Source organism: Herpailurus yagouaroundi, unplaced genomic scaffold (assembly GCF_014898765.1).
Source record: "Herpailurus yagouaroundi ecotype Mexico unplaced genomic scaffold, PumYag 202, whole genome shotgun sequence".
NCBI lineage: Eukaryota > Metazoa > Chordata > Mammalia > Carnivora > Felidae > Herpailurus > Herpailurus yagouaroundi.
In genome coordinates, this window is record NW_024412433.1 from 685866 (window position 1) to 712931 (window position 27066).

The 27066-nt window shown below is 54.1% G+C and overlaps 1 protein-coding gene across 6 annotated transcripts in view; it reads right to left on the reverse strand.

Annotated features, from left to right (window-relative positions):
• Positions 1-27066, reverse strand: part of SNED1 (sushi, nidogen and EGF like domains 1) — an 89840-nt gene that overhangs the window by 20137 nt on the left and 42637 nt on the right. For 5 of the 6 annotated variants that reach the window (XM_040450406.1, XM_040450408.1, XM_040450405.1 and 2 more), the window contains 17 exons: positions 26833-26958; positions 26285-26389; positions 25941-26054; positions 25225-25341; positions 19722-19838; positions 19453-19569; positions 19179-19292; positions 18683-18856; positions 9559-9672; positions 9125-9238; positions 8029-8142; positions 7315-7611; positions 5649-5832; positions 3797-3909; positions 2675-2956; positions 1369-1510; positions 1202-1284 (listed from right to left, as the gene is read on the reverse strand). In XM_040450406.1, coding sequence (XP_040306340.1) covers positions 1202-1284; positions 1369-1510; positions 2675-2956; positions 3797-3909; positions 5649-5832; positions 7315-7611; positions 8029-8142; positions 9125-9238; positions 9559-9672; positions 18683-18856; positions 19179-19292; positions 19453-19569; positions 19722-19838; positions 25225-25341; positions 25941-26054; positions 26285-26389; positions 26833-26958 — 2427 coding nt within the window. The remainder of the gene's footprint in view (positions 1-1201; positions 1285-1368; positions 1511-2674; positions 2957-3796; positions 3910-5648; positions 5833-7314; positions 7612-8028; positions 8143-9124; positions 9239-9558; positions 9673-18682; positions 18857-19178; positions 19293-19452; positions 19570-19721; positions 19839-25224; positions 25342-25940; positions 26055-26284; positions 26390-26832; positions 26959-27066) is intronic. The other variant, XM_040450407.1, reaches the window with a different exon arrangement.

A 27066-nucleotide genomic window follows, 5' to 3' on the forward strand; every position in this document is an offset into this window, starting at 1 on the left:
TGCTCCTGGCCGCTGTGTGCGGCGAGCCGTTCGGCCGCTCCTCTGCTGGCCGCCAGGGCTGCGACACCACCCGCTCATCACTCTCCCTTTTGTTCCCTGGCCCAGGAATGTCTGTGTTGGTTGAAAATCCTCACTAAACTGGTAATCAGGTTCTCTGCCAGGGAATCCATGAGGACGGGCCCTGGTTTACAGCGTCCTGAGGGCCTTCGGGGCAGGGCAGCCAGTGGGCGTGTGGCTCCTGGCCTGCTGTGCCACAGTCTTGGGGAGGACCTGTTGCAGACAGGTTCCTGGCCACCTGCTCCTGCGGAAGCACATGAGAAGGGGCCAGGCCATCGGGGCCCATCGCCCATGCCCTGTGCTGCTGGGGCCTGTGCTGCTGGGGCCCTGCAGAGAGGCCTGCCGGCCTGCCACGGGTGATCCCACCCATCCAGGCCGAGCAGGATCTGAACCCAAGGCTCTGCCTGGAACACGGGACACGATCTCTTACTGTAGCAGAGAGGTGCAGTCCGCTGACTGATGTGCCTGCCGTCACCTGGCTCCTTGTTTTTTGTTTTTTTTTTTTTAATTTTTTTTTTTTCAACGTTTATTTATTTTTGGGACAGAGAGAGACAGAGCATGAACGGGGGAGGGGCAGAGAGAGAGAGAGACACAGAATCGGAAACAGGCTCCAGGCTCCGAGCCATCAGCCCAGAGCCTGACGCGGGGCTCGAACTCACGGACTGCGAGATCGTGACCTGGCTGAAGTCGGACGCTCAACCGACTGCGCCACCCAGGTGCCCCATCTGGCTCCTTGTTAAAAGACTCCAGCTGCACAGCTCTGGGTGGGGCCCTGCACTTCTAGAAGCCCCGAGGCGAGGCTGGTGTGCTGGGAGCAGCAACGAGTTAGATGGCGTCACACTCTCCTGCTTAGTGTCGCAAGCCACGCGGGGACTCCTGAAGCAAGGCCAGCTTCTGTGCCTCAGACCGGCTTGTGCCCCCCGAGCCCTGCCAGCAACCTGCACTTCGGCTCCGAGTCAGGAAGGCTCCTGTGAGCCTGTGCAGGTGTGAGGGCCTGGCCTTGCGCCAGGTCCCTGCTGAAGGTGGCGTCAGGTGTCGGGGTTGGGGGTTGGGTGGGGAGGGTTGTCCTTAAGCTCTCAGGGTGCCGGGGACAAGGGCCGGATGAGGTGGCAGTGAGGCTACAGGGGCTGGCTGAGGCACTCACGTGATCTCACGGTGACCAATTTGCCAGGTGAGCCACTAAACTTGGCACTCACTCGCCCTCTGCCGTCCACAAGCTCCGAGAACCTGCCAAGGGAGTCACCATGCGTCACCACTGTGGGGCTTGTGGCTGGGGCCGCGCGCTCCGGGTGGGGGCGGCTGAGGCTGCACCTGGGGGCCGGGGTCTGAGCTTCAGGGGCGTCACGGTCACTGAGCAGGTGCTCCGGCAGGCGCACGGGGGGCGGTCTGTTTCTGAGCACCCGTGGGTGGAGTCCCTCCCTGTGCCAGCGTCTGTCAGCGCCGTCCCTTGGGGCTGCAGGTGGGTGGGAGGAGCGGGTGGCTGCACAAGGCCTGACCCTCCCGGCCTCTCGGAGGGTCGGAGGGGGAGGACTGAAGAGGGGCATGTGCATGCCCGAGATCTCGCGGCAGGCTCACGGCTCTCCGAGAAGCCCTGGGCCCTGTCCGTGCCCACCCCCGCCTCCGCCCGCTTCCCATCCCAGGGCTCGCGGGACAAGCTGTCCTGGCCCACCTTGGGCCCAGGCTCCCGCTCTGCAGGGCACGGCCAGCCACTCAGACCTGACGGGACACCTCAGCGAGGCCCCCGCCCTGCACGCGCCCAGAGCGGGAGGACCAGGCGCCTCCGTGGGTCCTTGTCGCCTGACTGTGCCCTTCAGCCCTCCCTTGGGCAGGTGCGTGCGGCCGTGCTGGGTCTGAACCTCTCGGAGCAAGCGTCCGCCTCCTGCGTGGTGCCCGCGTGTCTGCTCTCTGGGGCTCTGTTCTGCCTCAGCCACCGTCCACCCCACTGTTCTTTCTTCTCCCTTTGTTACCCTCACTGTAGCACCTGTCCGGATGTACCGTCTTCCTACAGCTTGAGAACGTGAGCAGGGTTGTGAGGGACCTGGGTGACCCCGCGGGCCACGTCCTCCGTGTGGCCTCTCTGAGACCCTGCGTTCCTGAGCTCTTCCCACCGTCCATCTGCCTGGGCCTCCCCCAGGCTCCCCTTCCTGTGGCCATCCCGGGCCTCTCTCTCTCTCCCATGCTTCTGTCCGTCGGCTCCTCGTGGGTGAGGCCTGGCTGCACGGCCACGCCCCGGGGACAAGGTGAGGAGCAAGATGCTTGTGTCTCCAAACTCCTAGTGTACTGACCTTGTGCCAGCTGCACGCAAGTCCTTCCTCCCCCACCGATTTTCACACCCCCGATTGTCCTGCGTTAACACGGTCCTGTTTTGAGGTTGTCTGTGTGATGTCCGTGGGTCAGTTGTGGTCCGTGCTGGGAGAGGGCCCTGGGGCTGAGCTGTCTCCTGGGCCAGGACACCACTCCCCAGGGATGGCAGCCCAGGCCGCCGCCCTGCTGGTGGCCCACAGGGAGCACCAGGGGCCAGGCTGCACTCACCATGGCCCCATGGGTCCTGAGCAGACCACGGGGCCTTGTGTGTGTGGCCGTCCCCTCCCCCCAGCCCTGGTAGGGCTGCACTCACAGGTGATGATGTAGAGGTGAGCAGGCTCGCTGTGCAGTCGGTCGCCCTCTGCGCTCTGCACGGCTGTCACCGAGAGCTGGTACCGCCGCCCTGGCAGCAGGTCCCTCACCGTGTAGGACGTCAGCCTTCCGTTGGGAACGTAGCGGCTTTTGGTGCTCTGGCTGGTGGTCACGTTGATGACGTATGCCTCCAGCAAGGTACTTGGAGCAGGGGTGTCCCAGACCACGTAGGCAGAGGTGGCCGTGACTCTGGCAGCGGTCAGGTTTGCTGGTGGCAGGGGCCCTGATAGGCGCAGAGCGGGGGAGGGAGGTGACAGGGGCCGGCGGGGTCTCCTGCCACCGCCACGTTTACAGATCTGACGTGGATTGCCAAAGCCTCGTGCGAAGCCAAGTCTGGTCATTACGGACAACCTTATGGTCCTGAAGGATGGTGTGGAGGGGTGTCTGTAGCAGCACGTCCTCCTGCCCGAGATGCACCCCAGAATGCTGCCCGGTGCACCCACGGAGGCCCCCATGCCTGTGCAGCCTGTCAGCGTGTCCTCCTTTTGATCCCCTAAGCCTGGCCATATGCACCTTCTCCTGGGACACATAAGAGGGGCTGGGCTAGACAGGCAGGGAATGGGCCAGGGTCCCAGCCTCAGGGTCAGTGCCAGGACTTGAGCCTGTGATCACCCTTGCCCCACGGGCCATCCATATGCCTCCCCGCTGGGCAAGGCCCCGCCCAGACCTTCCGTCCTCACCACGCATCCCCCGTGTTCACTGGTCCCCTTGTGCGTGGACCGCACGGCACTCTAGCCCCCTCCCACACGTTGGGCTGGGAGGGCTGGTGAGGGCCAGGTCTCCTGCCCATGAGACACCATGGAGATCAGTAGTGGACAGCGTGTGCATTCACCGGTGTGCCCCTCTGGCCTTTGGCTTGTGACTCCCATCCGGTAGGAGCCCAGGAGCATCCGGGTGCCGGGTGAATGCGCAAGCGGGGGGCTTCCTGGGAAGGCCGCCTTCCCTGGCACTGGAGGGGAAGAGACCTCTGGGGCACCAGGGCCACTTTGGTAGGACTGGGGCCGGAGGGAGGTGATGGCTGGCAAAGTTCCCTTAAGAGCTGAGCTCATGCCACTGTACTCACGCGTCCACACGTGCAGCGGGGCCGAGGCCAGACTCTCGGTGGGAGGCTCCTGTCCCCCGAGCCCACTGAGGGCAGTCACGTGGATGGTGTATCTCCTTCCTGGCAGCAGGGCCCTGCGGGAGGGGAGGGGAGGAGGAGAGACTCCATTACAGACTGTGACTCCTCCCACACAGGTGGGGGAAGAGGTGTGAGTGGTCCTGCAGGTGGCCGGGGTGGGGGGGGGGGCCTCCACAAGGACCAGATTCGTGGGCTGAGACCTGTGTGCTCCTCAGGTGGGAGCTCCTCCCTGGTCTGTCTGTCTAGAACAGGGCAAGGGTCGAGAAGAGCCCACGCCTGCCTGCGTCGGCTGTAGTGCCCAGGCTGGTGTTCAGACAGGAGAGGCCAGAAAAGGGAGGGCCCTTGGAGGTCATTGTGCAGAAAGGGTTGGCCAGCAGGCCCCACTGCCCTCCTCAGGAACGCCCGCCCGCCAGGTGGCCCGCGGCTGGAACTCATGGATCAGAGGACCTCGCTGCCCCCTGACGTCTGTGCGGTCTGTGCGGCGTGGTTCGAGCTGAGCACCCGCTTCCTCCCGGGCATCCGGAATCTAGGCCAGGCCCAGGGGGCCCCGTGCCCAGCCCCCGATTAAAACCCCGGGCGCTGCGTCTCTCACAGGCACCTGGTGGTGGCCTGTGTGAGTGCACAGGGAGGGCGCCCGGGAGCTCAGGCCTGCTCCCCTGACTTCTCCCTTCCTGCGCGCCCTACCATTTCTGTGTTGTGAATCCCAGCCGGGAGCGCGGCCTGTGCTGAGTCTCAGGGGGGCCCCCAGTGACTCACCGAGCTGGGTGGTCTTGGGGACCCTGACTCACCAAGTGCCCACCCGGGGCCCCACGTGTGTTTTTGTGACACTGTTCTTCGGAAGTGGGCAGGATGTACATCAAGAAAGGTCACAGCAACACTTAAGAGACAAAGAGAGCAGAGTCTTGTCTCCAGCACAGCAGGCATGGAAAATACGGCGTTGGAAAGTCCGCCAACTAGAAGCAACACAGCTCGGTGGTGCAGAGGGGACTGAGCGCTGTGCCCGGCTCTCCTGCCCCGACCCCTGCAGCGCCTGCCTTCCGGACAGCCCTCCCCATGGCCGTGGCCTGTGGCTGCTCTGGGCAGGATGCTGCTGATCTGGCGACGTGGCCCGCTGCTGTCGGGTGTGGGCAGTTAGGTGGGCCTGTCCTCTACCAGAGCTGTGTGCACGCTGCAGGCACAGGGACCCCAGGCCGCGGCCAGCTAGTCTTCCTTCCCACACTCCTGTCTTCCAGCACCATCCCCAGCAGGTCTCGGAAGCCCCTCTGGCTGGTGAAGGCCCACGGGGCCGCTGGGGGCTGAGGCCGTGGAGTGTGAGCCTTCGCTGCGGGCTGTCCGAGCACACTTCAGTCCTCAGCCGCTCGGAGCTAGTTTGTAATTCCGTTTGCATCTGATTTGTAATCATTCAGCATAAGATGGTTCTGTGCCCAGTTTAAGGTTTGACCATATTATTTAAACAGCATAAAAATGTAAAGCAGCTGCAGGGGTGCCCTGCGTCTCCCTTTCAGGGGAGGGGCCTGTGTGACTCAGGCCGTGCTGCCCTCCAGGAGGCCCAGTCTCCCTCCTTATCTGTGCAGGAGGCAGCACCTCCCAGAGTTTTTGAGAGTCTCTGCAGCCCCGTGATGAGGCAGGGCGGGCAGGTGCCTGGGGGACCCGGGGCGGGGGGAGCGCGCACACACACATCCCTGCTTCTCACGGCAGGCTGGGCAGCTGGGGAATGGCAGGGTAAGGACACAGAGGGAGAGAGGAGGAAGCTCTGGGGCCCGGAGGGAAGGGAAGGCCGGCCCTGTGCTCTCACCCGAACGTGAACTTGTCCACGCTCTTGTCCATATCGGTGGACTGGTCCTCCTGGGCCTCAGGATGCCGGATGGACACACGAACGCCGCTGACCGTTGCGTGACGGATCCTGTGCAGAGCCCACCGCACTGAGATGGTGCTGGCTGTCACGTTGGTGACCTCAAGGCCCTCAACGGGGCGGGGTCCTGGGGGGCAATGGGCCCCTCAGCTGATGCTGGCACCTCCTCGTCTCCAGGGGAGGGCAGGGGCTTGAGACAATGAGACAAGGCTCAGGAAGTGTGCTGGGGGTCACAGAGGTGGCCCAAGTGAGGTGCGGGCCCACCTGGGCTTGCTGAGTGCACCCCTTGGCCACAGTGGGACTAGGGGAAGTCAGGCCCCGGACTCCAGCCTGGGGTGGGTGGTGCAGTCAGCTCCACCGGAGGCCCGCAGTCTTGCCTATTTAGACATGTTTGGACGTGCACGGACCCTGGGAATCCCCTTCCCCTGTGTCTGTCTGATTTGGTCACACTGACAGTGAACGTTTGGGTGACGCTTGGGCCAGCGGGCATAGAAGCCGGGAAAGCTCTGGGCTGCCGCAGGGAAGGGTCTGGGTTCAGCACGGGAGCTGGGAGGGGAGCCCTTGGCTCCCTGGGCAGGTGCGGTGCCCGGTCTGGCGGGCAGTGCTGGCTCTGCCCACCGTGATCTCCTGGGGAGACCCCACTCTGATGGGGGAGGGGGAGGGGTGCCACTTCTTCCTGAAGCCAAGCTCAGGCTGAGCCCACTCCACCCCGCAAGCTCGCTCGGCCTACCTGCTGCCCAAGTTCGCTGTAGGTGCCTCTTGGCTGTGCTTTCCCATGACACACCTGTCCTGAGTTTCTTATCTCCTCTCTCACTTGGCCCTCAATGTCCTCAGGGTTAGTGTCTGGCTCGGGCTGGCAGGTGATGTTAGGGCACCCTCCCTTCTCCCGCTAAGTTCCTCTCCATGCCTCTGAGCGTCCTCACCTCCCTCCTTACCCAGCCCGAGTCCCCACCGGTGGGCCATGGCTGTCTGGCCTCACGGCGCTCCTGTGGCTGGCCCCGCCTGCCTGCTTTGACCTGTGCCAGCACCTGGTGTGGCGGGCACGGAGCCCCTTGTGTGCTGGCCACACTCTGAACCCCTACTGGCTGCCCTCACGGCCCCTCAGTGCTGCCCAAGGGACCATTGCCTGATCCATACTCCTCCCTCCAGCCTCCAGCACCCCCTTCCAAAGTCCCCAGGGTCCCCTGGCCCCTGCCCACCATTGGCTCCTCCCCCGTAGAGCCCAGAAACAGGCAAGCCAGTTAAGGCCCCGAGGTCTCCCTCGGCTAGGTTTCCAGCTACTCTGCAACAGCACTAGAGGCACCCTCTCTGCCCCACCCCCCTTCTCTAGACCTGCCACCAGCAGGCTCCCTCCCCGGCCCCTCCGAGCTGCCGTCTCCCCCCTCAGCATGTTGGGGTGGCCTCCTGGACGCCCCAACATGCGCTGGCTCGTCACAGGTGCCTTCTCAGGGAGACCCCCACTTCTCCCCTAGCCTCACTCCTAAGCCACCGGCTCTTATCTCTGTTAGCCACTGCCCAGGGAACAGGTTAAGGGTCCCCGTGGTGCCTCGGGGTGCCTGGCCAGTGTGCCTCTCCGGATGGCAGCAGGCACGTCCAGGCGGGCACTCACGTGTGCGGGTGAGGAGCAGCACCGGCCTGCTGATGTCATTCTTGTTGTTGGCGTTGCGCTTGACGGAGAACACGGAGATGTTGTAGGCTCTGCCGGCTGCCAGGGCCCGGAGCTGGTGCGAGGAGCGGCTCCGGTCCACGAAATCTGTGCGGCGGTAGGCACCGTCCGAGGAGGCGTAGGTGACCGCGTAGCCGTCAAGCATCTGCCTGGCGGCCTGACCTTCAGGCGGACGCCAGGAGATGGACACCCCACTCTCCTCCACTCGCTCCACCTTGAGGGCCGTCGGCGGGAAGAGCTCTTCAGGGTTTCGGTGGAGAACAAGGGAAGGGGGTGGTCAGCTGTCGGCCACGGAAGCCCTGGCCCCCAGTCAGATATCTCACCTGGTGGCTCTTGGGCCTGCTACCCTGGGGGGTGGAGGTGGGGCAGCTGCCGGGGGTGGGGAGCCAGCTCCTGTCGCCTGCGATGGACCTCTTCTCTCAGCCTCTGGCCAGTGCCTCCCAGGTCTCAGGTGTGTGCGCACCTGCGACTGCATTTATGCCTCCCGGAGTATTTTTATAACCCTCCCTGCTTCTCGGGCAGAGCCTGGGTGAGCAGCTGCCTAGACTCTCTGCTCTGGGGGGCCGCTCAGCACTGTGGCCTGTCCCCGGGGGCGCCTGTGCCCTCTGAGGGGTGAGGGAGGCCCCGCCCCCCACACTGGTGCCTCTGCCACCTCACCTTTGGCGCAATCCTTGCCCGTGTAGCCCACTTTGCAGGTGCAGCTGTGGGACCCGTTGCTGGCCAGGCAGTAGCCGCGGCCCCCACAGGGGCTGGAGAAGCAGGGGTCGCTCACTGGGAGAGGGGAAAGTATCGGTGAACACTGGGGTTTTAGCAGCTCCGCCAGCGGGACCCTTGTCCTTCCTGTGTGGGTGTGTTTGTGGGGTGGAGGTGGCTGGTACCATCACAGGCAGGGATTTAGGAAGTGAAGGAGGGGACATTGTCTGATGGGGATTGCAGGGCTTGCTGGAGGTCCCACTGAGGGGCTGGGCAAGTGTGTCTTTCCTCCTGAGCCGGGCTGTCCCACTGCTGCTCCAAGCCAAGGTGGGCTGGCAGGCGGTGACTCGGGGGTGAGCACGGTGCTGGCCCCTCCTGGGGGGGCAGCTGGCGGCCGGGCATCCAAGGGCCCCAGCCCTCTGCAGCCTCCCTCTGCGCCAGGGCTGCGGGCACCGAGCGGACCTGGGCTTCCCAGGCCAGGGCCAGGGGTCAGCAGGTTCCCAGTGGAGCCTCAGGAAACAATGGCAAACAACCAACGTGTCCCCTTATCACCGTCACAGCCACTAACCTTGCTCTTTCAGGTGTGCCCGCGCCCACCCCAACCCCGCGCGGTGAGATCCCCTGGCCGCAAACGGTCCCGCCATGCTTCCGTCCGGGCCCCCTCCCCACCGCCGCCCTGCAGTGCGTGGATGGCACACCTCATCCCCAGCACAGCCCTCGCTGCCCTGCAGCGTGCACCCTACACAGTGCGGTGCCGCCGGCCGGGCCTGGCTTGGGCCCTAGAACAGGATAGGCCAGGATGTGCCCCCACGACACACCCATCCCAGGAGGAGAGCTGAGGTCAGCAAGTTGGGGTTATATCGCAGAGGCGGCTCCAGACAGTGGCAAGTCCTAAGAAGGGGGAAAAGGTGGGGAGCGTCTCCAGCCGTAAGGAGCCGTGAGGACCCTGGGGCTGTGGTGAGCTCCGCCCGTCCAGGCTGGACAAGGGGCCAGCCCGAGTCTCCCCGGGGGGAGCTGGGGCCGCTGGAGAGGGAGCAGGGACTTGCCCCCACCTCCCTACCTGTCTCGCAGTGGTAGCCGAAGAAGCCCTCTGGGCAGACGCACAGGTAGGCCCCGCCACCGTTCTCACACCGGCCTCCGTGCTGGCAGGGGCTGGAGTCGCAGGCATCCACCTCTGGAGAATACCCAGAGAGTCGGCCAGAGCCGCAAGGGGGTGTCTGGGGGAGGGAGGAGAGGACAGCGGGAAGAAGGGAAGGGGAACCGAGGAGAGATGCCAGGTGGGGGGGGGGCTGGGCAAACCCCCCTCAGCCCTGGGGTCCCTCCCACCAGGGGGCCTGTCCAGCTGGGCCATGGGCCCCAGCCCTTTCCCTCTGCCCTCTCAGCGGTCCAGGGTCTAGGCTTGTTGAAAACAGGTTTGCCCGGGGTGTCCGGGGCATCGCGATCGTGGGTGAGGGCCCAGCCGCTCAGGGGACCCCACCCAAGCGCAGCCCCTACCTGTCTCGCAGTGGACTCCAGTGAAGCCTGCGGGGCACTGGCAGACAAAGGCCCCCGGGAGGTCCCTGCAGGAGCCTCCGTTTCTGCAAGGCTGCATTTGGCACTCATCTGTCTCTGCAGAGACAGGGGCACTTGTCTGTCTCTGCAGAGACAGGATAGGAGGCTGCGTGGCCCTACACGGGCCCTGCACGGGATGACACAGCCCTGCCTGGGCTCTACACGGGCCTCCACCACACCCAGGGTTCCACGTGTGCCCTGCGGCTTCAGCCTGACACCCACCCTCTCCGCTGTCTGCCCAGCAAAGGCTCACCCCCAGGTCACTCCAGCATTTCCCTTCCAGGCTTCTCAGGGGCCCGGAGGCATCCTGGGCCTGGCCCTCCCTGGGGCGGTGTCAGAGTCCTACCTAGGTGTGGAGGGCACAGGGCTCGTCCGTCAGTGTACCCCAAAGGCCTCTCCCCTCCCTCTGCTGGCTTGGAGCACAGGACCAGGGGTGGTCAGGATGTGACTCTCTCCACCCCACCTCCTCCACCCCTGAGGCGGAGGCTGCAGAAGGAGGGGCTGCGAGAGGAGGTCAAGGTCAGCTTGTTCAGCTGCGCTGTCCGTCTCCCTGGGGAGGTGGAGGCAGAGATGTTTGTAAACCTCTGTCTTTCTAGAAGTCGGAGAGGCAGGGGTCCGAGGGCAGGCAGTGGTGGGCCCGGCAGCCTGGGCAGGAGGGGCTGGAGCTGTGTCCCGCAGTCTTACTCAGCTCACAGTGGGCTCCTTTGCGCCCTGTGCTGCAGACGCACAGGTACCTGGCAGGAGCCCCCGTGCAGCTCTACCAGCTTCCGAGGGAGGGGCGCCCAGGTGCACGGGCACCAGGAGAGACCCCAAGAATAAAGCAGTGTTGTGATTGGAGGCAGTGGCTTGAAGCCGAATAAGATGGACATAAATCAGCTTTGTTCGAGGAGACAGACGGAAGTCTCCAGCACCTCTCAGTGCCTGGAGAGGCCAGAAACCAGGCGGGGGGGGGGGGCCACACCCTGGAGAGGAAGCAGCGGCAGCAGGCCCCGGGGACAGCAGGCGCGCATGATGACCCGAGGGCTCGCAGAGGTGGTGTGGGACTTCACCCCAGTGACTCTCGGGTGGCCAGGCCCAATCTTGTTCGTTCGATACACAGCAATCCCATATGAAACCGGCGCAATGGGGACGGGGCCCTCCCTTTGAAGTATTTGCCACAGGCTCACTTTTTCTTTTAAACTGGGAAGTGTACTTCCGAATTCAAAATTTTCAACTTCTTAAAGTTTACTGTTCCTGCTCAAAATGCAGATGAGTAAGTAATGACGCCTGGGAGCTACAAAGTCCACCGGCTCACCGGCACGTGCCCCTCCCCACCCCCGGGGATGGAATTTTCAGGGCCACGATCTCGATCTCGTTACCCCTTCCGTGTTTCGATTTTTATGAATCACCTAAACATGTATGGTTTGTTTGTGCTACATATGAACTTTCCTGATAAGATACTGGGGTATAGGGACTCTTCTGTTGGAAGGCGTGAGGGGCCTCCGCATCTCCGGGGTCTCTGCTTTCTGCTGCGTGAACGTGGGGGCGGCGGTGGGATCCGTGGTGTGACCACACCATACTTTGTCCGGTGTCGTTTGCTGGGCCTTTGGGTTGGTTGTGGACTTTTTGTTATGATAGAAACCTGCTTCTGTTTTTTTTTTTTCCCTTTCCTAGCTCCTGGTATAAGTGTGCTAAGCCTACAGGTGGAATCACGGGCACACAGCTTATACGCATGGTCAGCTGGACAGGCAGACTGTTAGACCCTTTTCAAAGTGTTCCCCCGACTTACACTCCCTCCAGCCGTTGCTAGGAAATCCTGCCCATCCACGTTTTCACCAGCAGATGGCTTCTTAGGTTTGTCAACTGCCTCCGTGAGCTTTTGATGTGCAGCTCACTGATTACTAATATTTCTCCTTGTTTTTGTTGGCTTTCAGTATCTCCTCGTCCATGAAGGGCTTACTCGGGTGTTTTGCCAGTTTTCCTATTGGGTTGATCATTCTTTTCTTATTCATTCACAGAGTTCTTTATATATTCTTGAAACCAGTTTTATATAAATACATCTTTTCCCGCTTTGTCGCTTATATTTCACTTTCTTCCTTAGGGCTGATGATTTTAAATTCATATTTATATAGTCAAATTTGTCCATTTTTTTCTTTGATAGTGCTTTTTTTCAATGTTTATTTTTGAAAGAGAGAGAGACAGAGCATGAGTGGGGGAGGGGCAGAGAGCAAGAGAGAGAGAGAGAGAGAGAGAGAGAGAGAGAGACAGAATCTGAAGCAGGCTTCAGGCTCCGAGCTGTCAGTACAGAGCCCGATGCGGGGCTCGAACTCACAGACCTCAAGATCATGACCTGAGTCAAAGTCAGACGCTCAACTGACTGAGCCACCCAGGTGCCCCTTTGATAGTGCTTTTTTGTGGCTTAAGAAAACTTTCCTAATCCCAAGGCCAAAAGATACCTATACTTTCCACATAAAATTTTATAGTTTTAGAAAAACATTTAAGTCCTTAATCTGGAATCTTGTGTGTGGTGAAAAGCAGGGGACAATGTAATATTTTTCCAAATGCATAACCATTTTACTCCAGCTGTCAAGAAGACTGTCTCCAATGCTCTTTTAGAAGTTTATAGTTTTAGCTTTTACATTTATGTCTACAATTCATTTCACACATGTAAAAATGTATCATGTTTTTGGTGCTGTTACACACAATATTGTTCATTTTATTTTATTTGCCAAGTGTTCACTGCCAGAATATGAAAATATCAAGGTTCTGTAATGTCGTCCTGTGTCCTGTGACCCACTTGAATTTGCTTATTTGTTCTATAGCTTCTTTTGTAGAATTTCTTGGGATTTCCTATGTGCATGATCATGTCCCCTTCCTTTCCAGTAGACGTGACTTTTATTTCCTTTCCTTGGCTGTGGCACCGTCTGGGAACTCCTGGGCAATGCTGGAAGGAATTGGTGAGACGGACACAGTTGCCTTGTTACTGATGGCAGCCAGATGTCTCCCACCGTGAAGTCCTTTGTTAGCAGTTGGTGTTTCATGGATGCCCTCATCAGGTTCAAGATCTTCCCTTCCACTCTTAGCTTAGTAAGAGTCTTAAACAGTAGTTGAATATTTTGAAATGATTTTTCTGCTTCTATCGAAATGACTATATGGTTTTCTTCTTCCTATCCTAATATGGTGAATTACATTTTTCAAGTATTAAGCCAACCTGTGTTCTTGAGATAACTCCCACTTGGTCATGATATATCATACTTTTTATGTAACACTGGGTTTGATTTAGTAATACTTTGTTAAGATATTTATGCTCATGTTGGTAAGGAATGTTAGTCTCTGATTTCATTTTTTAAAATAGCCTTTCTGTCTGCTTTTGTATCAAGGCAATACTGGTCTCACAAAATGAATCGAGAAGTACTCTTTCTCCTGTATTTTCTAAAAAAGCTTGTGTAGGGTTAGTATTATTCTTTCCTTCAGTGTTTGTTAGAATTCATCTATGAAGCAATCCAGTCTTGCCATTTCCTTGCAGAAAGGTTTTTAACTGTGAATTAAATTTCTTTAGTAGATACAGAGCTATTCGTATTTTTTATTTATTTTTCTGTCATTTCTAGTAATTTGTGTCTTTCAAGGTAGTCCCTTTTCTTTCCCTTGCCAGATACATTGGCCTACTGTCGTTCACAATATCTCTTTGTTGTCCTTTAAATGCTGGTAGGATCCTAAGTGATGACACTTCTTTAATTCTGATATTGCTAATTTTTCGTTTTTATTTCTTGATCAGTATAGCTAGAGGTTTGTCAATTTTATCAAGCCTTTCAGGGAGCCACCTTTCAGTTTCATTGGTTTTCTCTGCGTAGGTTTTTTTATAATTACATTTTCGATTGTTGAGATATTAAAATGTAATTGTGTTAGAATAATCTATATCCACTAAACATACTACATTTCCTGTCATTTTCAGTGGTTTGCTTGCAGGTTAAAGACAACCTTATCAGCTACAAATACTGACATTTTACCTCCCTATTTAGTATTCTCATGACTTTAGTTTCTTTTTCTTTATTGCATTGGCTAATACTTGAAATATAATTTTGATGAGGCTTAGTGACAGTGGGCATCCTTGTCCCCAGTTTTAAGAGGAATGTCTATTTAGGATAATGTTTACTTGGGGTTTGAGGAGAAGCATAGTAAAACTGCTTCAGAAGCTAATTTCCTTCCCCCTGTTGGCCGCTCAGTGTGTTTGAGTCAGATCAACAGAAGCACAGCTTTTGAATTCCAGATCCTACCTCTGTATAACAAGGGTCAGGACACTCATTGTTCCACAGCTCTCTCGATGTAACCTGTAGTCCTTCCTCTGTAAAGGTGTGAAGTCTTATAGCTTGGCTACACACAGTATGACCAGTCTGGCTGTGCCCAGCCTAAGCACACCTCTCTGTGGGATGATGCACACTTTGGGGGTTATGTGGATTCTGCTCCTTTTCTCTTTTAAGCTTTTCCTCCAGTAAATCCTATATATTTTATACCACATGGCACTGCAGGGGTGTGTGTGTGTGTGTGTGTGTGTGTGTGTGTGTGTGTGTGTGTATGTGTGTGTGTATTATTTTTATCTGGTAAGGAAGTACATTTTTATTCCTTATTTGGTAAAAATTTATTTCATGAATGGGTATAAATTTTGCCAAATGTTTATTATGCACTTATTTAGATACTTACATGCTTTTTCTCCTTCAGTTGGTTAATAGAGCAGGTTTTCCTAATATCGAACTATTCATGGCAACAACCCAGCTTGATAATGGTATGTATAGTCTTCATAGACCATCGAGTTTCTGCATCTATGTCCGTATGTTTAACAGACTCATGGCTTACTTTTTCCCACTGTCCATATCTGGTGTTGGCAACAAGATTATACTGGCCTCATAGAATAGGTTGGCACATACGCTTTATATTCTACTCTCCAGAGAGCCTATATAATGATGCAATGATCTATTGGTTGGCAATTTGGTGGAATTTACCTATAACATTGTTTGGTTCTGGAGTTTCTTTGTGGGAAGATGCTTTAACTGCTGCTTCAATACCTTTAGACCTTTCTACATTTCCTTGAGTCCTTTTTGGTAAGTTATATTTTTCTATGACTATGTCCATTTCTGCTAAGGTTTCAAATTTATTTGTATAGACTGGTTGATAGCATTCTCATTATCTTTTTAATCTCTGTTATATCTGTGGCTATGTAACTTTTTTCATTTATAAGGATTTTTATGTGTGCTCTTTGTTTTTCTTGATCAGTTGATCGAAGTTTGTCCATTTTCATAGGCTTTTCAAAGAACTGATTTTGGTGTTCTCTGTACTTTTGACTTATGTTTCGTTAATTATGGCTCTTGTGTTACCTTTTTCTTTCTACTTTATTTGTATCATTTGTTGTCTTTTTCCTAACTTCTAAACTCAGACATTTAATTCATTAATTTTTGAACTTTTCTTATTGTGGATTTAAAGCTGTAAATTTCTAGGGGTGCCTGGCTGGCTCAGTCAGTAGAGTGTGTACCTCTTGATCTTGGGGTTGTGGGTTTGAGCCCCCACACTGGGTGTAGGGATTACTTAAAAATAAAATCTTAAAAAAAATAAAGCTGTACATTTCCCCCAAAGCACTGCTTTTGCTACATCACACGTTTCTCTATAGAAAATGATCGTTAATATGCACTTAAAATTTGTAACTGTCCATATTTCCTCTACCGATAAGTTAGTTCAAAGTATCTTTAAAAATATCTAAACATGGAGATTTAAAATTTATCTTCTTCTTCTTAATAACGTAGTATTTCCTGTGTGTTCAGGGAATGAATTAGTTCAAATTGTTAGCTGTATTATTCAGATCTTCTTTTTGCTTATTGTTTTTTTGGCTTCTTAACCCGAACTAATTGAGGAAGGTGGTTCAAAATTTCCCAGTGTTGAGGTAAATCTGTCAGTTTCTTCGTGCAGTCTGTTAATGTCTGCTTTGTATGTATTGAGACTATTGCATTAGACGCTGGAATGTTTATAACGATCTTCTTGGTGAATTGAACCAATTATTGGAGGAGACCCTCTCGTTCTTAATGATGCTTTCCGTCTTACAGTCTATTGTGGCTGATAGTAGTGTAGCTAAACCAGCTTTATTTCTGTATGTGTATTTACGTGATATTTTTTCCACTTGTACTTTTTTGTTGTTCTTCTGATTTAGGAGTGTCTCATCTATGAAAGTATAGCTTGTTTCGTTTTGTTCTGTAAAAGATCTGGCAATCTCTTACATGGCAAATTTAGCTCATTCGTATTGACTTGTATTTTTTCTATCATGATCTTAACTGTCACTTTTTTCTGCTTTTTTTTCTATCTCCTTTTAGATAGTGACAGACTTTACTATAGTATGTGATAATTCTCCCTTCTCCTATTGCTTACAGAATATTCTAGGTTTATCTTACTATTTGAATACTATCCCCCCCCACCCCCCAATACTCTTTTTTGGTCAGCCTCTGAAGCTGTTTTTGTAAGAGGATATTTTTTATTATGCCCTCACATTTGAATAATTTGACTAGATAAAAGTTTTAGGTCTTAAGTTTATTTATGTCAATATTTATCTTGTGGTATTTGCTGAGCTTCTTGGATTTGTGGGTCGACATATTTCTTCATTTTTAGAAAATACTCAGTCATTCTGTCTTCAAATATTTCTTTTGCCTCTTCTGCCCTCTCTTTCTGGGACTCCCAATTGTGTGCTTGTTTGCTCGATATTTCCAAATCAGAGATTTCTTATGCTCTGTTGTTTTTTTAAAAATTCATTTATTGGGGGCACCGTTTATTGGTGGCTCAGTCAGTTAAGCGTCTGACTTCGGCTCAGGTCATGATCGTGGGGTTCATGAGTTCGAGCCCCGCGTCGGGCTCTGTGCTGACAGCTGGAGCCTGGAGCTGCTTCAGAATCTGTGTCTCCCTCTCTCTGCCCCTCCCCTGCTCGTGCTCTTGTCTCTCTCAAAAATAAATAAGCATTAAAAAATGCTGAAAATTCATTCATGAGTAATTCATAGTTCGTTTTTTCTTCTGATCTTTAGTTTTAATCATTTTGTTGACTTGTCCTTGAGGTCCATGATTTTCTTCCGTTGTATCAATCCTATGGGTGAGCGTATCCAATCAGTCTTCACTTCAGATGTTGCACTTTTAATTTTGTTACTTTAAGAAGTTTTCTTTATTCTGCTCAAAGAGTGCTGTTCTCTCACTCTTTTGCTTCTCTTGAACGTATTTATAATGGCTTTTTTAAAGTCCTTGTCTGCTAATGCAGACGTGTGGGTCATCCGCAGGCCTGTTTCTTCTTGAGATGATACGTCATAATCTCTTGCTTCTTACACATACTGTGTACAAGACCAGAGAGCCCGAAGCAGAAAATACCTGCCCCGTACCAAGCATGGGCTTGCTCCACTCTGCGCTGGGCAGCTAGGCTGAGGAGCTGATTTCTGATATCCTCAGGAAGTGAGCTGGGCTGGGCCTGGTGCACTGTGCTCGTTAGTGTCAGTCCCCGATTGGCTTTAGATGCTTGAGGGTTGGAACAGGCCTCTCCCTCCAGCTGGACTGGAGACCTCAGCCTTGGGAGAGTATGAGATCTCTCTTTGCTTTCCAGACCAGCTCCTGGCTTCCCGTGCACTTCGTAAAAGTGCCGTGGGGGAGAATTGGCGGGTGCCGAGCACTTGCCCTGCATCTGCGACCCCTGATGCCAGCCCATCATGCTTGCTCCCGTAGTCATTATTTTAAGGATTTTTTCTGTTTGTCTCTGATAATCTTAAGTTCGGCTGTAACGTGCTAATGTTCCTCTTTTCTCCTGTTTGATGTTCCAGGCCCGTCAGGCTGTGGGGCTCACCTGTCATTCTGGAAACTGAGCTCCACAGTTGGTCAAACGTTTCCTTGCGTTTTTATTTTTCTCTCATCTTGGCCTCCCGTTGCCTCAGTGCTGGCACATCCGCTTCCACCCTCCACAGCGCCTGCATTTTCTCTCTGATCTACACACACCTCCCTGCTTCTCTGGGGGAAAACTCCTCAACTCATTAATTTCATCTGTATCCGTTTGTAAATTGTGACTTTGTAAATTGTTTCAACTATTAGGGTTCTCCAGTCTTCTTTTTTCCACTTTCTTTTGTTAAAAATGATTTATCGACCCTGTTTTTTTACGACCAGTGCCATGTTCTCTTCTGTATATCTGCCATGCCTATTTCTATGCTCGTCCACCTTCTTTCTTTTGCTCCTAAATGTTTGTTGTCTGGACTTTATTGCTGTTATTGTTGGAGAGGGGTGTTCTCCCAGACAGTAACCACCAGCCCCATGCGCTTGGAAGGATAGGAGGAAAGCATAGACACGTGGGGCTAGGCAGCCCCATCCATCGTCCAGAATTCTTCACCTGTGTGGGGTTGCACGGCATGGGCTTTGCAGGGTGCTGGGAGAGAGCGGCACTGTGTGCCGCCCCCCGCCCCCCCCCCCGCCCCATCTCTGGGTGCCGTCATGGTCCCTGAGCTACTTTGTTTAAAACTCCTTGCTTTGTTAACATCACACGGATTTTCTGATGGACAGAGTTAGGGATGCAGTGGAATACACATGCAGTTGTGTAAGTGACCCCACGCCTGCAGGAGCGTCAGGTAGACGGGGGCCGCCCCAGGCCATGCACCTGGCGCACTCTGGGAGCCTGGAGGTGACGCTGTCTGGAGCGGACCTCCTCCGACAGCTGTGGGTGTCCTGGGGGCCTTGTTCAAAGGAGGGTCTGCTTCCAGGGGGGAGGCCAGGGCCAGAGGCAGGAGATAGGCCCTGAATCCCCAATCTGCCCCTTGAGAACCCTGCCCTGGGGCCACCTCCTGGTCTGAGCTGCTTCATCTGCACAGCAGGTATATGAGTTGGACACCTCGCTCTGAGGACAGGGAGGCCCTTAGTGGACAGTCATCAGCGCCTCCACCAGGGTCGTGACCTGACTTTGCAGGGAGGAAGGGGAGGACCAGGGTCAGAACTGTGGCTCCTGTGCTCCTCTGGGTGGCCCCGATGAGGGGGTTGTGGACCTCACCGGTTGAGCCCACCCACCCGCCCACCCTGCCCCGGAGGGCCTGCGGATCACCGTGGCACTGTGGAGGTTCGCTCCAGACGCCCTGTGGCTGGCAGACTCGGACGTGGTTGGGGGAGCTCAGGCTGTAGCCGTGGTCACACTTGTACAGGGCCACCGAGCCCAGCCGAGTGCCGTTAAAACGCAGCGTGGCATGCTTCACCTCCGCTGGGGGGCCGCAGTCCACCTCTGTAAGGACACAGCGGCCCTGTCCTGCACTGAGATTCGTCTGCCGGAGGCCTCTCCGCCGGCTCTGGCCTCTGCCCCACCGGGCCTCAGGGCCTGGGACCCTTCTCCCCTCCCCTCTGCCCTCTGCCCCGCCACTCTGCCCTCTGCCCCGCTGGGCCACAGGGCCTAGGACCCTTCTCCCTGCACAGCCCTTCCAGGTGGAAGTGCCTTGACTTCCAGGGCTGGCTGCCCGTCGGATTTTCCTTCTTCCCCCTCCCCTCCTCTGCTCTTTCGGGATTAGGAAGAGATCCCGTCCCCCCACCCCAACCCCCAGCCCTCTCACCCGCCTGGCACCGGCGTCCCATGTACCCTGCTCGGCAGCGGCAGGAGAAGTCTGTGCCTAGGTCCTCACAGGTACCCCCGTTCGAGCAGGGGCTCCGGAAGCAGGGGGACGGGGCTGCAAGGACACAAGGGGTCACCATCACTGGGACCTCCCCGACGGCCTCTAGGCTCCACGGGAGCTCTGCCTCCCACTCCTCCAGAGCGGGGCCGCCCCTGCCCACTGGGAGGACATGCTGCCCCAGGTGCCCTGGCCCGCTGGCCTCTACCCGCCTTACCTATCTCGCAGTGCCGCCCGGAGAAGCCTGGGGGACAGTCGCACTTGTATTTGCCGATGTAGTGAAAGCAGGTGCCGCCATTGTGACAGGGGCCCGAGGCACATGAGTCTGGCTTCCCTGGAAACGAAGGGGCCCCATCAGAGTTGGGTGTCGGGTGTCCTGCGCCCACCGCCCAGCGCCCCTCCCCTGACCCTCCCACACCCCAGAGCTGGTGGGCCTTGGGCCCCCCCCCAGCCCTTCCAGGCTGACTCCAGCTGGCAGGAGCGCACCGATCTCGCAGTGCCTCCCGGTGAAGCGGTAGGGGCAGCTGCAGTGGTATTCGCTGCCTGCCTCCTTGCACGTGCCCCCGTTCCGGCAGGGCCCTGAGCTGCACAGGCGTGGCCGGGCTGCGTGGGGTGGGGGAGAGAGAGAGAGAGAGAGAGAGAGAGAGACACACACAGAAGTGGGTGAACAGGGGCCAGCCTCCAGCCCTGCGGCACCCATGACACCCTGCTCACCTCTTCTTGGCCTGCGGGCCCCAGGGGCCCAGAAGGCCCAGGCCCTTGGGGGCCCCCTGCCCACCCTTCCTCTCTTTCTGCCCAGGTTCTGGGGCCCACTGGGCCCTTCCTGGTGGAGATCTGGCCCCACAGTGCAGCAGACACTGCAGCCCTGCTTCCTGCACGGCAGGTGAGTGACAGCCAGCAAGGAGCCCGGTTGCAGCTGATACGACACTGGGATCCACAGCAGTCCATTTTTTTTTTAATTTCTTTTTTTTTTAAATTTAAATTTTAGTTAGTTAAGATACAGTGCAATATTGGTTTCATGAGGAGAATTCAGTGATTCATCCCTTCGTACCACATCCAGGACTCATCCCAAGTGGTCTCCTAATGCCCATCAGCCATCTAGCCCCTCCCCCCACCCTCCTCCTCCGTAACCCTCAGTCTGTTCTCTATCGTTAAGAGTCTCTTATGGTTGACTCTTAAATACAGAGAACAGACTGAGGGTGGATGGGGGTGGGGGGTGGGGGAGAGGGGAGATGGGTGATGGGCATCGAGGGGGGCACTTGTTGGGATGAGCACTGGGTGTTGTATGTAAGCGATGAACCACGGGAATCTACCCCAAAAACCAAGAGCACACTTTACACGCTGTATGCTAGCCAATTTGACAATAAATTATATTGCAAAAAAAAAGGGTCTCTTATGGTTTATTTCCCTCTTTTCTCTTCCCCCCACTTCCCCGGTGTTCATCTGTTTCTAAAATTCCACATAGGATTGAAAGCATATGATATTTGTCTTTCTCTGATTGACTTATTTTACTTAGCATAATACCATCTAGATCCATCCACATTGTTGCAAAGGGCAAGATTTCATTCTTTTTGATGGCTGGGTAATGTTCTATTGTGTATGTGTATATATATCACATGTTCTTCATCCGTTTGTCAATGGACATTTGCATTCTTTCTATAGTTTGGCTATCGGCTATTGTTGATAATGCTGCTATAAAACATTGGGGTGCATGCACCCCTTCGAATTCGTATTCATGTATCCTTTGGGTAGTGCCTAATAGTGTAATTGCTAGGTGGTAGGGTAGTTCTAGTTTTAGTTTTTTGAGGAACCTCCACATTGTTTTCCAGAGTGGCTGCACCAGTTTGCATTCCCACCAGCAGTGCAAGAGGGTTTCCCTTTCGCTGCATCCTCACCAACACCTGTTGTTTCTTGTGTTGTTAATTTTAGCCATTCTTACAGGTGTGAGGTGGTATCTCATTGTGGTTTTGATTTGTATTTCCCTGACGATGAGTGATGTTGAGCATCTTTTCACGTGTCTGTTGGCCATCCGGATGTCTTCTTTGGGAAAGTGTCTGTTCATGTCTTCTGCCCATTTCTTAACTGGGTTGTTTTTTGGGTGTTGAGTTTGAAGTTCTTTATGGATTTTGGATATTAACCCTTTATCACATATGTCATTTGTAAATATATTCCCCCATTCCATAGGCGGCCTTTTAGTTTTGTTGACTGTTTCCTTTGCTGTGCAGAAGCTTTTTGTCTTGACCAGGTTCCAACAGTTCATGTTTCCTTTTGTTTCCCTTGTCTCTGGTGATGTGCCTAGCAAGAAGTTGCTCTGGCCAAGGTCAAAGAGGTTGCTGCCTGTGTTCTCCTCTAGGATTTTGATGGTTTTCTGTCTCACATTTAGGTCTTTCATCCACTTTGAATTTATTTTTGTGTATGGTGTGAAAAAGTGGTCCAGTTTCATTCTTCTGTGTGTCACTGTCCAGTTTTCCCAACACCATTTGTTGAAGAGACTGTCTTTTTCTCATTGGATATTCTTTCCTGCTTTGTCGAAGATGAGTTGACCATACAGTTGTGGATCCATACTCTGTTCCATTGATCTATGTGTCTGTTTTTATGCCAGTACCATACTGTCTTGATGACTACAGCTTTGTAATACAGCAATTATAATGCTTCTAGTTTTGTTTTTCTTTTTCAGAATTGCTTTGCCTATTCGGCTCTTTTGGTTCCATGCAAATTTTAGGATTGTTTGTTCTAGCTCTGCAAAAAATGCCGAGGGTATTTTGACAGGGATTGCATTAAATGTGTAGATTGCTTTGGGTAGTATAGACATTTTAACAATGTTCTTCTAATCCATAAGCATGGAATACTTTCCCATTTTTTTGTGTCTTCTTCAATTCCTTTCATAAGCGTCCTATAGTTTTCAGGGTATGGATCTTTTACCTTCTTGGTTAGGTTTACTCCTATGTGTCTAATTGGTTTTGGTGCAATTATAAATAGGATCAATTTCATGATTTCTTTTTCTGCTGCTTTGCTAATTGGTGTATAGAAACACGACCAATCTCTGTCTGTCGATTTTATATCCTGCAACTTTGCTGAATTCATGTATTAGTTCTAGCAATTTTTTGATAGTCTTTCGAGTTTTCTACATAGAGTATCATGTCATCTGCAAAATAGTGAAAGTCTGATTTCTTCCTTGCTGATTTGGATGCCTTTTGTTTCTTTCTGTTGTCTGATTGCTGAGGCGAAGCTTTCCAGTACAATGTTAAATGGTAATGGTGAGACTGGACAACCCTGTCTTGTTCCTGACGGTAGGGGAAAGGCTCTCAGTTGTTCCCCACCGAGGATGATATTATCTGTGGGTCTTTTGTATGTGGCCTTTATGGTGTTTGAGGTATATTCCTTCTCTCCCTACTTTGTTGAGAGTTTTTATCAAGAATGGAGGCTATGTTTTGTCAAATGCTTTTTCTGCATCTATTGACAGGATCATAGGGTTCTTATCCTTTCTTTTATTAACGTGGTGTATCATGTTGCACCAACATGATATTTGTAGATATTGCACCAACGCTGCAGCCCAGGAATAAATCCCATTTGATCATGGTGAATAATTCTTTTAATGTACTGTTAAATTCAGTTTGCCAGTATCTTGTTGAGAATTTTTGCATCCATGGTCATCAGAAATATTGGCCTATAAGTCTCCTTTTTAGTGGAGTCTTTGGTTTTGGAATCAAGGTAATACTGGCTTCATGGAATGAGTTTGGAGGCTTTCCTTCCATTTGTATTTTTTGGAACAGTTTGTGAAGAGTAGGTATTAATTCTTCTTTAAGTGTCTGTTAGTGGGACGGCTGGGTGGGTCAGTTGGTTAAGTATCCGACTTCGGCTCAGGTCATGATCTCGTGGTTTGTGGGTTTGAGCCCGTGTCTGGCTCTGTGCTGACAGCTCAGAGCCTGGAGCCTGCTTCAGATTCTGTGTCTCCTTCTCCCTCTCAAAAATAAATACACATTAAAATAATTTAAATGTCTAGTAAAATTCCCTGGGAAGCCATCTAGCCCAGGACTTTTGTTTGTTTGGAGATTTTTTGTTTGTTTGTTTGTTTGGAGATTTTTGATTATAGATTCAATTTCTTTGCTGGTTATGGGCCTGTTCAAATATTCCATTTCTTCTTGTTTGAGTTTTAGTAGTTGTGAGTTTCTAGGAATTTGTCCATTTCTTCCAGATTGCCCAGTTTGTTGGCATATAATTTTTCATAGTATTCTCTTATAATTGTTTGTATTTCTGTGGTGTTGGTTGTAATCTCTCCCCTTTCATTCATGATTTTATCTATTTGGGTCCAGTCTGGACAGGGGTTTATTAACTTTGTTTATTCTTTCAGAGAACCAGCTCTTGGTGTCATTGATCTGTTCTGCCGTTTTGTTTGTTTCTATATTGTTTACTTCTGCTCTAATCTTTATTATTTCCCTTCTTCTGCTGGCTGTGTTCTTTATTTGCTCCTCCTTTTCTAGTTCCTCTAGGTGTAAGTTTTGCTTGTGTATTTGGAACCTTTCTCACTTCTTGAGATAGGCCTGAATCACAGGAGTCCATTTTGGTTTTTGTTTTCTGTGCCTGTTCTGGCACGGACGCACGTTCTCTGGGTCCCAACAGCTTCCCAGGGCCCCGAGGGGCTCGCATGCCCATGCCTGCGCTTGAGGCGTCCACGATTTACAGATGTGAATCGAATGGCACGTCGGTCCCTCCACCCTGAGGAATGGCACCTTCACAGGCCCCGGGAGGAGTTAGAGCCTCAGCTTCCTTCACTTTTTTGGGAAAAGTGTGCAGCAGGAAGGGGGCCTGCCCGCCGCACTCAGCCCTTCTCTCCCCACCACCCCACACCTTGCACGGCCTCACAGGCTGCATGCCCAGATTCCAGCCACCCCACCCCTGAGAGCAGCCACCCCGCATCCCCACTTTGGGGAGCCTTTGTCAAAGGCACAGGACCTCAACTGCACGTGCAGAGGGCTGAGCCCGGGGGCTTCCCTTTGGAAATTCCCTCCTCCTCCTACAGGGGTGGCCAAAGCTGTGGGGGTTCCCTGGGTCAGAGTGGCAAGGACCTGCCCTCGGGGCCCCCTTGAGAGCAGAAGAGACTTCCAGGTAAAGCCACCGAGGCCTCTGTTCGGACAGTTGAGGGCAGCAGGAGGCCTAGAGGGCTGTGTGTGGCCCAAGCACTGAGCACCGGGACAGAGGCCCCGGGCCGGCCCGGCTCTGACCAAGGGGTGCCGCTGTACAGCCCTGAGCTTGGCTTCTGCCTGCACGGAAAGGACAGTCCAGGTTGGGCACGGGCAAGGACAGCGATGCCTGCCACGTTCTTTTTCGTTTATTGTGAGGGAGAGAGAGAGGGAGAGAGAGAACGAGCAGGGGGGAGGGCCAGAGAGGATCCTAAGCAGGCTCCGTGCCGCCAGCACAGAGCCCAACATGGGGCTTGAACTCATGAACCGTGAGATCATGGCCTGAGCCGAAATCAAGAGTCCCACACTCAACCGACTGAGCCACCCAGGTGCCCCACCCACCATGTTTTTTTTTTTTTTTTTAATTTTTTTTTTTTCAACCCACCATGTTCTTATACAACTCTCATGTGTTCTTATGTGCTCTTAAGTGGTTAAATGTTGACATTTCCCAGGTTCAGTTAGACTTAATAAAGTCCTAATTAAATTAAAAAATCAAGGATTCTAAAATCCATTAAAAAAAAATGCCGAGCAGGAAATGAAGCCTATTCCGAGGAAAACCAGGGAGTGGCCAGGAGGCCACGGAGTAGAACTACGAACCAAATAAGCAACACTTGGGTGGGGAGATGGTGCTGGCATGGAACACTGAGCGTGAGTGACCAAGATGATTCAGGGTGAGCAGGGCCTCTGTGCCTTGTCCTGCCCTCCGGCCCCTCCCCCGCCCTCCTATCCCCTGCCCTCCCACCCCTCCCCTTTCCTCCTCACCCTGCCCTTCCACCCCTCCCCTGCCCTCCTATCCCTGCCCTCCCCACCTTTCTCGCAGTGCCTGCCATGGAACCCTCGGGGGCACTCGCAAGTGTAGGAGTCCTCATGGGCGTCACAGGAGCCTCCGTTGAAGCAGGGGTCCGAGTCACAGGGTGATGGCAGTGCTGGGGGGACAGAGGGTGGTCACCCTGACTTCCCAGCTGGAACCGAGGCCACTTAAAATATACAATTTGTGGGATTGTAGGGTGGGGGGTCTTAATTCTTTACACCAGCCTCTAAGGCCCTTCCCTGGAAATTCTTTTATTCTCAAATTTTCCAGAATTCATCCTACCTCTTGTATGAGCTAGGACGAGCTGTGGTACGTAGATGTTTCTATACGAGCACCACCATCGTCATCACGTGTAATTATACGTTACGTAGGTAAGCCATGACTTCTCTGTATACCAACACATACACAGGAGTAAGTATTTAATCACACATACTGAATTAGGCTCGTGTGAAGGATTTTCATAGCCGAGCCAGGGGCTCAGGGAAGAGCTCGCAAGCATCTAGACATGACTTTCCAGCTGTGAACTTCTGGCGGTGGAGGGGGTGGACGCCTGGCCCAGACTACAGAAGGTGACACGGTAGGGGGTGGCGTCACACACAGGGCCTCTGGTGGCCTGTAGGGAAGCCCCGGCCTCCGCTTGCTGTGCCCCCACTCCTCCTCCTAACACCGCCCGCCCCCCCCCCCCCCGTGCCGGTAGCCCCGCCCCCAGCTCACAGTGGCTGACGTTGTGGTCAGTGTGGCAGACACAGAGGTAGCTCCCCCCGTACTCCATGCAGTAGCCTCCGTCCGGGCACTGCGTGTTCATGTTGCAGGGCGTGGCTGTGACTTCTGCAGGGAAGGAAGAGGCCCGTGTGTTTCCCTGGGGACTTGGAGTCCTTGGGAAGGAGCAGGTGGCCAGCCCCACACCCTGGGGTGGGAGCGGGGGATCACGGGACCCCTAGTTAAGGGCCTGGGTCTATGCTGTGGGCCCAGACCCAAGCCACCACCTATCCTCCGGTTTGGGGGACTTTTAGGGGCAAGGCGGAAAGGGTGCCCCCGCCACAGCCCTGGGCACTTACCAAATTCACAGAGGAGCCCAAAGAACCCTGGGGGACACTGGCAGAGGGTGGTGTTGGCCTCTAGGCATCTGCCACCATTGCGGCACCCACAGTGCTCAGGGGTTCCTGCCGTAGACAAAGGGAGGGAAGAGCCTCCGATGCGGGAGTGCTGGAAGGCAGAGGCCTCCCCTGCACCTGCCTCCCTCCTGCGCCTGAGCCTCCCCTGCACCTGACAACACCCGTGCACCTGACTCTCTCCTAAGCCTGACCCTCCCCTGCACTTGACTCCCCCTGCTCCTGACCCTCCCCTGTGCCTGACCCGCTCCTGCGCCTGACCCCCTCCTACGCCTGACCCTCCCCTGTTCCCATGAGTGCTGCTGTGTACACACACACACACACACTCTCTCTCTCTCTCTCTCTCTCTCTCTCTCCCTCCCTCCCTCTCTCTCTTTCCCTCCCCCCACCCCCTCGTGGGTGTTTGCATGCACACTTACCTGACTCCCTGCATACACTACCACAGGAGGACCTTGCCCTGAACCACAGCCCCGGCAGCCCCAGCCCAGACTCACTCTCCCTGCAGTCGAGGCCAGTGAAGCCCTGGGGGCATTCGCACACGTAGCCCTCCTCTGCATCCACACAGGTGCCCCCGTTTTGGCAAGGGGCTGAGAGGCAGGGGTCGGGCGCTGGGCGGCTTCCTGCAAGAAAGACGGAAGTCACCAGAGGCCACACGGAGAGCACGGGGCGGGGTGGGGTGGGGTGGGGTGGGGAGTGAGGCCAAGGGCCTCCTTGCTCGGGCCCCACAG